The 10,372-nt window shown below is 45.0% G+C and overlaps 1 protein-coding gene across 2 annotated transcripts in view; it reads left to right on the forward strand.

The window, feature by feature from the left end:
- sesn1 (sestrin 1) overlaps window positions 1–10,357 on the forward strand; it is a 65,813-nt gene extending 55,456 nt beyond the window's left edge. The window contains exons 1-9 of one of the 2 annotated variants that reach the window (XM_063495511.1): window positions 4,241–4,487; window positions 5,286–5,351; window positions 5,440–5,640; window positions 5,737–5,919; window positions 6,230–6,466; window positions 6,547–6,801; window positions 6,897–7,087; window positions 7,171–7,315; window positions 7,409–10,357. In XM_063495511.1, the coding sequence (XP_063351581.1) occupies window positions 4,386–4,487; window positions 5,286–5,351; window positions 5,440–5,640; window positions 5,737–5,919; window positions 6,230–6,466; window positions 6,547–6,801; window positions 6,897–7,087; window positions 7,171–7,315; window positions 7,409–7,495 (1,467 nt within the window). In that variant the 5' untranslated portion in view covers window positions 4,241–4,385 and the 3' untranslated portion in view covers window positions 7,496–10,357. Of the gene's footprint in view, window positions 1–4,240; window positions 4,488–5,285; window positions 5,352–5,439; window positions 5,641–5,736; window positions 5,920–6,229; window positions 6,467–6,546; window positions 6,802–6,896; window positions 7,088–7,170; window positions 7,316–7,408 lie in introns of those variants that run through there. The other variant, XM_063495510.1, reaches the window with a different exon arrangement.
- The last annotated feature ends 15 nt before the right edge of the window (window positions 10,358–10,372 follow it).

Here is a 10,372-nt window from a genome sequence, read left to right on the forward strand (position 1 = left end):
TAAATAACTTTGTGGAACATAATCCCCTTTTTTTTCACAGGCTCGATACATTCCACCAAAATGCACGCCTTCGACACTGTTAGCTTTTTGCTTCCTTCTCTTAAATGTGTAAGCTGATGCTCCCATGCACAAAGCACACAAGCTTTGATGGCCCCCGTTTCATGCATTAAAGAAAGCTTATGTAACCCGCTGATCAACAGCCTCTGGCCACAAAAAAGGGGTGTCATGAAAATGTTAGTAAAAGCAAAATTACTAAAGTTTGCTTATATACTTAATTAAGTACACCTCTACAACACAATGCAAATATCTAATCCGCCGATCACATGGCAACAACTCAGTGCATTTAGACATGGTCAAGACGATATGCTGAAGTTCAAAATGAGCATTAGACTGGGGAAGAAAGGTGATTTAAGGCTGGTCTAAATATTTCATGAACTGATCTACTGGGATTTTTCTGCACATCCATCTCTAAGGTTTAAAGAGAATGGACTGAAAAAGAGAACATAGTCAGTCAGTGAAAGTTCTCTGTGCATAACTGTGTTGTTGATGTCACGAGAATAACTAGAATGCTTTGGAGGCTGGGAAGGCAGTAGTAATTGAAATAACCATGTGTTACTAACAAGGTATGCAGAAGAGCATTTCTAACTGCGCATTGAACCTTGAAGCAGAGGGGCTACAGCAGCAGAAGACCACACTGAGTGTGTCAGCTAAGAACAGGAAACCGAAGCTACAATTGACATGGAGTCACCAAAATTGGAGAATAGAAGATTGGACAATAGCTGCCTGATCTGATGGGTCTTGATTTTTGCAGAAACATTCAGATAGTACGGTTAGAATTTAGCATAAGCGAGACAGGATAGATCCATTCTGACTTGTATTAACAGTTCAGGCTGCTGCTGGTGGTGTATTGGTGTGGGGGACACTTTTGGCACACTTTGACAACTTTATGGGGAAAAAGTGGTGGGGATTTCAAGGGGTGAAAGTTAGATGCTGCAACCTAACTGGGTATTGTTGTTGACCATATTCGACTGGTCCAAAAGTAAGAAAACATTCCAAAAACAGTGAAATCGAGAATGTAAAGGACAAATTCCACCAAAGCATGTGAGACACATTGCATGTTTACAATGCCACAGGGGTTTGCCGAGCGTGGCTAAGACTAGCGGTCCTGGCATCAAGCTGCCTTTTTTTCCTCAAAGGTTAACTTTCACATGGCTGTACTGCATGTGGTTGCGTATTGGCCAAGTGTGGTTCTAAGCCTGTAACTCAGCCCACATAGAAATATTGTATTGGGTAAAACCATGCTGGTTTAACTCTGTGCCATCTGCTAGTGGCGAGTGACTGCATGACATTTTAGACCCAGCGGCTAACCAGGGTTTTATTTGGTGTTCGGATTTCTAATCGCTCACGCTGACCTGAATTTGTTTACATTTCGTTTTTTTCTTTTTTCTTTTTTACTCACCTCTTTTCTTGCTACCTTTAGGTGTCATTGTGTGGTCCAAAGTGGCTTTACAAATTTTTACCTGCCTACAGTCTTATGCCATTTAAAATATGTAAACAGGCATTTATGAACAAAAAAAAATTTCCCCTCCCTTGACTATGAAAGTTCATAGAAATATTTTTTATTACCATTAGTGTAACTAGTGGAAGTCTGTCCATTGTTCAGGCCCTTCCTCAAGCAGATAAGTATCTGAAACAAATATGAGATGATTCCTGTTGTTTGCAGAAGTCTATCCCTTCATTATAACTAATCTTTCCAGTGTTCTCTTAACCCTGATCCAATCACACACACACAGTGACATCTTCAGGGTGGGTCAGCGGCCATCCCAAATCTCAAAGGTCGCTTGCTAATCGCCCAGTAACAGCTAGTAATCCTTTCAGTTTAATTTAAAGCGTTCATTGGATCTGTGGCCTTATTTCTCTTGCAGCAGTGAGCCATTCAAGAACAAAGCGTGCAAATCAACGTCACTGTCGCTGACATCAAACCAATAACTGAGACGCTTAAAGATGTAGGTCCTCACACTCCCCCGAGACACCTGCAGTGTGGTTTTTTTAGTTGTCACACTGTGTTCTGAATCAGCTTCAGAAGATACACGGGAATGTACAAAGTCTTAGAGGCGCCACATATTGAGGTGAGCAGTTCAGTTAGGTTTTGTTAAATTGTGTCAACACCCAAGACAAATGAGGAAACACACAAGGTTTAGCGGTTCGGAAGAGTCTGCTCAGTGTTAAAAAGCATGTGTGTTGTTTATGTAATTCAGGACTGTGTACTGACTAAAAAACCCAACATAAAGCTTGTTATCACCCAAGGAAATCATAGCCTTAATCAAGGTAGGGGCATGTACAGTATTCCCTGAATCACAGAGACTCGCCCTCCCCCCTAAATGTGAGTACAGTAAAGCCTACTGCGTAGTCGGTGCGTGGACTCTGACAATAGTGTTTGGCCTTGTCTGCGAGGCCGGACCCCCGCGCCTAAGCGCTTTTATGTGAAAAGGTTTGGTGTGTCGTCAGCCCGAACGCTGACAAGCCTCTTCTGCAGCTTTGCTGAGCCATGGGGCTCCCGGCAGCCCTGGGAGTGCTGACTCCAGCCCTGGGAACATGTTTACTGCTGCCCTGCACCCCACCCTGTGGCATCAGGAGAGGGACTGGCAGAGGTGGTGTTAGTGGTGGCAGTGGGTAGTGTTGGTGATGAAGGTGGAGGAAGGAGAAGGGGGTGTGGGGTACACACAATGAACCTGCTGAACATCGTACTATCACGTTATCGACACTGGGGACTTGTAGTGGGTTGACAAACTGGCAGGGCAGGCTCTTGATTGGCGAGTGCAGGGTCAGACTTGCCTTTTCTTGACTTCCTCTTTTTACTCATCGTTTTCTATATTTAGCTTGTTTTTTTTATTGGCTCTTCCTCCGGAGTCGGTCCAAATGCTGATTTAATCATGACTGTTGCTGTAAAGATTACCCAATTTCAGGACAAAGTTTGTCAAACTCTATGGATTCTTAAAACTTAAAGCACACTGTTGAACTTTTCTCCCCATGAAAAGAGTTTGTGTGAAATCTCTTAAAAGAAAAGCTCCATTTGCTTTGGGAAACATGTTATCTTGAAATATCGTGTGTCTGTCTGTGTGTCTTTGCAGCCACTTTGTGGATGCGTTAGTGCTTTTGTAATGTGGTTGCTGGCAGTCCAGAAGAAACAACATTTGACTCACATGTGCTGCTGAACCATCTACCTCCTGTTTATAAAGATTTTCACATATAAATGCCCTGCATCTTGCACCTAAAACAAAATAAAAATAACCTGTGTGAATGAAATCAGATGTATAAATATGAAGTTTGCACCGCGCACAGTTGTTTTCCTGATCGTCTCATGTGATATCCCTCTGAGTAATCATTGACTTTGTGAACCACTGCGATGTGATAAACCAGTTATATGCCGTTCTACTGAATGTGTTATTGTCGGCTGGGATAAACAAAGCCATAAGAGAGCTGCCTTTCTTATCTTTGCTTCCTCCTGGCTTTTAAAAAAAGAACTCCTTCGGTCAGCCTGATTGGTGGAGAAGTGGCAGCATCTGTGGTGTGATAGGCTGCGGTGGAAAACCACCAACTGAAGGGCTGTTGTTGCAGCAGGTCCTGCACCGATCCATCTCGATGATCTTTGCACAGTGGACCTCTACTTTTTTTTTTTCTGTTTCCACTACTCAAGGCGAGCTGGGGGCTCAGCTTACACCCCCCCTGCCCTCCAGTACAGCAACAAGCCAATGGGGAAGGTGGTGGTGCATGCTGGAGCTGGCTTTGAGTGGTTGTTGTTTTCCCTGAATGCACAGATAGACTCCCAGATTAACCCACGCAGACTCCATGTTCAAGCTCCATTTTTGTCAGCAAGAACTATTTTAAGCATTCCTGCAATGTGATAAGCGCGACAGGGTGGTATTGATTTCAGCCTCAAGCCTCTATCATCCTGTACTGATTGCATGTATCAGTCGGCACACAGAGCTTAATACATGACAGTAAATGCAATCATAATTATTGGCAGCAGGGAACAAAAGAAAAAGAGAGAAGTGATGATATTTTCTTAGAGGGGGGTGTCTCTCAGCTCACCCGCACCCCTCCTCCTCCTCTTCGCGCTTTACCCCCGCCCTCCAGATTTACCATTGGCTGGCCGGAAGCTGTTTTCCTCATGCGATTGGTTGCCGAGCGCGTCGATCACGCGAGCCCCGACTTATTTACCGAATGTATGAGCGAGAGAGGAGCGCATTCTGCTGCAACAGCTGACTGCCGAGCGCTGTGCCCAGTGCCCGGAGGAACAAAGAGAGGAGGCGACAGGCATCAAGATTACATGTTTTCGCCTTTTTTACGCCGCTGAAACGACACAGGTGCAGCGAGAACGCGAGATGAGGCACGCGGTCGCACCGGCAGAAAACGTGGAAAATCATTCGTTTGCGGTGACAGACTTGTTCAAGATATGCACCCATTGTGAGCGGCTGGGCAAGAAGGTAAGAGAAAGACGAGAGGGGGGTACAAACAGAAAAAAAAAAAGAAAAGGCAGCTGTCGGTGAGCCTGCTCCGGTGATCTAAGCCGGGATTTCTCTAGCTTATGTGGCGTTTAATTTTTTGTTTAAAAGCGACGTTTTCCTCTTTAAAGAACGAGTTGCAGTGCAGCCTTTTGTCCGGGCTTGTTTACGACTCGGGAGTTATAGATCATCTGAACTAAGAAACACTCCGTGGAGTTTGGTTTCTTTGCTCATTTTGAGTTTCTGGAAGTCGACCTGTGAGTTTGACGTGTTTTAAAATGAGTGTCACTGCCGATTAATGTACAATTAGTGGTCATTCATTCATCGGCTTCATTGTGCGCTGCGGGACGGTGTCCGCTGCTAGACATGTCTCGGCAAGCAGCGGAAAGTTACAGGGCATAAAGGAGGCAGTGCAAGGGTTTCTATTGTGTTTTTAACTTTGAATCCGAGCAGACCGACGCGCTTTGTGTGTTGGGTATCCCATCAAAGGTGAATTGGGGTCAATTTATTTTTTGCTTTTAAGCGTAAATTCTGTTCCTGACACTGACAATAGTTGCGAGAAGCATCCACAGTCTGAACTCGGATATTAAAGTATTTCTCTGCAGGTTTACTGGTGTCAAACATTTAAAGAAAGTCACTCTGGGTTCTCACACTGCTGGGGTTAAAAATTGGTGACTGCAAAAATGAGAAGTGGTGCTCGGTACTGGAAGTTTATCTGCTCTGTTTTGCGTTGAGATTTAAAAGCCTTGTGTGTTTCTCTCTCCCTCTCTTGTTTTGCAGGACTTGGGAATACGGATCCCAAGACCTCTGGGTAACGGACCAAGCAGATTTATCCCTGAAAAAGAGGTACCAGACGGACTGTAACCTCACTTCAGACCTCAAATATGAAATTAAGAGAAGAATCAGCTGATTTATTTATGTCCTCTTTGACTAGATCCTCCAAATCAGTAAAGTGGACTCCAGGACTCAATCGATATTTGAGGATGCGTTTGCAGCCCTCGGCCGCCTGGATAACATTTCCCTCGTGATGGGTTTCCATCCACAGTACCTGGAGAGTTTTCTCCGGACGCAGCACTACCTGCTACAGATGGACGGACCCCTGCCTTTGCACTACCGACACTACATCGGCATCATGGTATGGCCAGGTGGCCTCTGACGTTCTCAGAATAAAACCAGGTCGACTTCCTCTCTGTGCGAAGTCGTAAATCTCGCTTTTTCGCATGTCTTGCAGGCAGCAGCCAGACACCAGTGTTCCTACTTAGTCAACCTGCACGTCAACGACTTCCTTCAGGTCGGGGGAGATCCCAAGTGGTTGAACGGCCTCTTTGAAGCCCCGCAGAAGCTGCAGCATCTCGGAGAGCTCAACAAAATCCTGGCCCACCGACCGTGGCTTCTCACCAAGGAACACATTGAGGTGAGAAGACAGGCAGGGTCTGCAGGGGTGGATGTGGATGTGAAAAGTCTGATGTAACCAGCTGAGATCATGGGTGGAGGCTAGAGTATAGTTGCAGCTGTAGGATTTGGACAGATTGGAGGGTTTTAGCAGTAGAGGTGTAGTGACTGAGAGAGGAGAGCAGATCGAGCGTGATGGGAGAGAGGCTTTAATTTGAAACTGAAGGATGAAAACATATTTTCCACTTCTTGCTTGAAAGGTCAGCGATATTGAAGTCATTATTTGGCTTTCATCACTCACAGATTTTTTCCCTTCCCCCCCCCCTTCTCAGGGTCTTCTGAAGGCCGAGGAGCACAGCTGGTCTCTGGCAGAGCTAATCCACGCCGTGGTCCTGCTCACACACTACCATTCCCTCGCCTCGTTCACTTTCGGCTGTGGCATCACACCCGAGATCCACTGTGACGGTGGGCACACGTTCAGACCCCCTTCCCTTAGCCAGTACTGCGTGTGCGATATAGCCAATGGCAACGGTCACGCTAATCACCATGACGATTTGCTCGGCAATCAGGTAGGCGACTGCAGTTTTTGTGCAGAGGGATAAATGGTGATAAGACTTCAGAGGTTAACCCCGACTATGCATTCTTAAAGGACATGTGCGGTGAGGTGGAGGTGCTGATGGAGAGGATGAAGCAGCTGCAGGAGTGCCGCGACGATGAGGAAGCCAGCCAGGAGGAGATGGCAACCCGCTTCGAGAGGGAGAAGACGGAGAGCATGCTGGTGGTCACATCAGAGGACGAGGAGTCAGCCCCCCCGAGAGACATCTCGCGCCACTTTGAGGACCCCAGTTATGGCTACAAGGACTTCTCCAGGAGAGGGGAGCAAGTGCCCACGTTCAGAGCACAGGTGCACATCAGACGTAACACTCATGATTTGTGGGGTGAAAACACGGTGTGGTCTGTGCTACTGTTACTGACTTATTTTCTTTATTGTTTTTGCAGGACTACAGCTGGGAGGACCATGGGTTCTCTCTGGTCAACCGGCTCTATCCCGACGTCGGACAAATGCTGGACGAGAAGTTTCACATGGTCTACAACCTGACCTACAACACCATGGCTACACACAAGGACGTGGACACCAGCATGCTGCGCAGGGCCATCTGGAACTACATACACTGCATGTTTGGCATCAGGTCAGACACTTGAGCTTTTTCTTACGCAATGGTCAGGCAGCTCTGTGGCCTCATTACTAACACCACTGCTATGTCTTATTCAGGTATGATGACTATGATTATGGAGAGATCAACCAGCTCCTGGACCGTAGCTTTAAGATCTATATTAAGACCATCGTGTGTAGTCCTGAGAAGACCACCAAACGAATGTATGAGAGTTTCTGGAGGCAGTTTCAGCACTCCGAGAAGGTGAGATTTAAAGGGTGGATTGACTGATTTGATCTTGTAGTTGCTCAGTGAAGTGCAGCCTTCTAATAACTTTTTTTTCTTCTTCCCCTGTAGGTTCACGTTAATCTGCTTCTTATGGAAGCGCGAATGCAAGCAGAACTGTTATACGCTCTGAGAGCGATCACTCGCTACATGACATGAAATGCTCTGGGCCTTGTTCTCATTGTCCCATTTTTTTTATTTTATTTTTTTCTTTCTTTTTAAATTTTACAGTCATCATTGCTGGGACATTTAAAGAAAATAAATCAAAAATGGGGAGGGTGGGGGGATGTTCGATTAAAATTGTGGAAGAGATGCATTGAAGAGAGCCCGGTGTTGTGACGAGGCTTTGCTGGCTGGATGTTGAGAAGAAGATCAGAACAAATGGAGAGCAAGAAAATGACTGTTGGGAGAAAAGACATCTCAAACTACAGAAGTGGATCCACAAACTGTTTGTTGCCTGCAGTGCCAAAACTGACCAAGAGAGGGCAACCTTGAGCCAACTCCTGCCCTGCAACACCGGAGGCATCGGGGGACTAGTTTAAGTATTGCAGCGTACGGCAACCGAGGTTGCCAATCTCACCTGTTTCCTGGTGGAGTGAATACCCAGAAAGAAAAGCTGTGCAGCCAGAAACAGTCTGCACTTTGATTCTGTCGTTACTGTTATGTGTTTTAGTTTCTTGAATACCTTTTTTTTTTTTTTTTTTTTTTTTTTTTTTGTATTACGAGAAGTTGTTGTCCTTGTGGTTGCTGTTGGCGGTAACTGGAGATGGACGCATAAACGTTTTTTTTTTTGTTTGTTTTTTTTTAAACGTGTGCCTGAACTATCCAGCACAGTGTGCATACGTGCTGACGCTGCTGCTCCCATGTTGTATTCAGTGGGGTCATATTGATCCCCAAAATCACCTCCTCACCCCCTTTCCACCCCCCACCCCCCACTATATGAGCCCCTGTCCATTACAGATCCACTGCATTACACCCCTTCCCTCCTCTACCTTGTAGCTAAATTTCAAATGTCAATGTAAGCTAATCCGAAAGTATGTGTGGAAAATAAGAACACTGTCTGAGCCCTTTGTGAGTGGAGATGCATGGATGAGTTGTTTTGTGAGGACTGAGGTGTGTGTGTGTGTGTGTGTGTGTGTGTCTGTCTGTCTTTCACAGAGATGATGGAGAGAAAGAGGGGGAGGAAAAAAAGTACGTCTTGAAATTTCACGTCTCAAAAAAAAAATAAGCGAGGCACTTTGAAGGAAGACTTCTTGCTTCTGCTGTAGCTCTGGTTTTGTGACAACTTTTTATTGTTTTGTTGATGATGCCTTTTTTTTCTTATTTTTTTTCCAGTGAGGGGGAGATGGGAAGGAAAAAAAAGCTAATCAAAAAGAAAGTTAAGACACCAGGTTTTCAGGAGGGATTTGCTTCCAGTTCCTCTAACCACACCTTTTTAACTGTCTTCCGCTTATCCCAGCTGCCTGGTTGCCCTAACACTTTTCAAAAGCTTTGGATTGTGAATTTTACCAGTAAATGAATACCTCTTCTGTTCTTCTCTATGAAACATACAAGAAGTGCTCTTTGGTGAGCAGAGACTTTGTTGTTGTTGTTGTTGTTCGGCTGCCGCGCTCCCCGCTGCTCGGGGACCTGCCGGGCCTACACCTGGCGGACTGCGCTCGATAACGTTCGAACGCAAGAGGTTGTAGCTGTGCTTATTTCCCCACTGGGGAAGTCTAACCAGTGCAAAAGCAGCTTTTTTCCCTCTTTATTTTGAACAGAGGTGTGAAACCTCTACTGTTTGTTTTCTTTGTTAATCATTTCAGTACTGCATTCTTCTGAGGGTGGATTTGAGACAGGTGACGGATGAATGAGTGACTATGATGATGAGGACTCTGATGAAAAAGGAATGGTACATTTGGAAGTGTTTTGAGAGGAGGTTTTCTGACTGTCAGTTACTGACACTTTTTATATGGAAATATATGAAAAAAAAGATTAAAAAAAATAATAAACTAATATTAAATTGTTGTGTATCATTTTGTAGCTTTTTCCCAAAACAATGTATCGTGTGTTTCTCCATCAGTAAGATTGTATAAAATGTGGAGAAATGCAGTTCAGGAATCAAACATTCAAAGCACAATCGGTGTCACCATCAGTTCACAGCTTGCTCAGATGCACAAGAACAGGAAATTAAATTGCCCATGGTCATTAGTAAGCATATCTGAGCGCTGTTATGCAAAAGATGACTTGTGAATTGACACGGGAGAATTACTTGCTCTCTGATAATGAAGCTGACTTCACCAACAGCAGGCTGGACCCAGGGGTATAGTTCAGTCTGCCGTCAGTACTGTCTAGGGACTTTGATGTGAATTTCATTTTACTGTATCAGAAGTGTGTAGTCCCCCTTCCTGTGGTGCGGTTGAGGCTTAAAGTTTCTCTTTGCTCCCGACCAGCTTTTGTCTCGATTCAAAGGAGGGGATTTCCTTGTAGGTCAAGTTACCTCACTTTCCTGTTTGCCCCCGTGTCACACCTTTCTGGGAAAAAGTGTTTCGCTTTCCAGAAGAGGCTGGAAGTCTGTCGGAAGTTCAGGGTGATTCCCGTCGGTCGAGGCCACAGAAGTCTGTCAATGTAAAATCACCAGCAGAAACTCAGCGTTCCTCCCCGCTAGCCTTTACATTTTTCCCCACAATAATACAAAACAGGAAAGGTTTTTTTTGGGTTTTTTTTAAAATCAGACAGCCACCTGTCGCTCATATCATGCTGAGAAATCCTATGTATAGAACAATGTTTGCTGTCATTTCTGGCTATCGGATTGTTTTACCAGGTTTTGAAGCATTAGCTTGTTTTGTGGTTGTTCAAGGTCACCATTGTGGGAAAACTAGGGTGGGAGTTCTACATTAAGTGCCGTTTCTGATTTGTTTCAATGTAATAACAGTGTGATTTTTGAAATGCTGTATGTTTAGGCTACTTGGTGTAACTCTGTAAGCACTGCCTGGCCCCATATCTGTGTCATAATAAAGCAAATGTGTTTTCTGCTCTTCATCTGCTGTGCTTTTT

The sequence above is a fragment of the Pelmatolapia mariae genome, linkage group LG15, assembly GCF_036321145.2.
Source record: "Pelmatolapia mariae isolate MD_Pm_ZW linkage group LG15, Pm_UMD_F_2, whole genome shotgun sequence".
Lineage (NCBI taxonomy): Eukaryota > Metazoa > Chordata > Actinopteri > Cichliformes > Cichlidae > Pelmatolapia > Pelmatolapia mariae.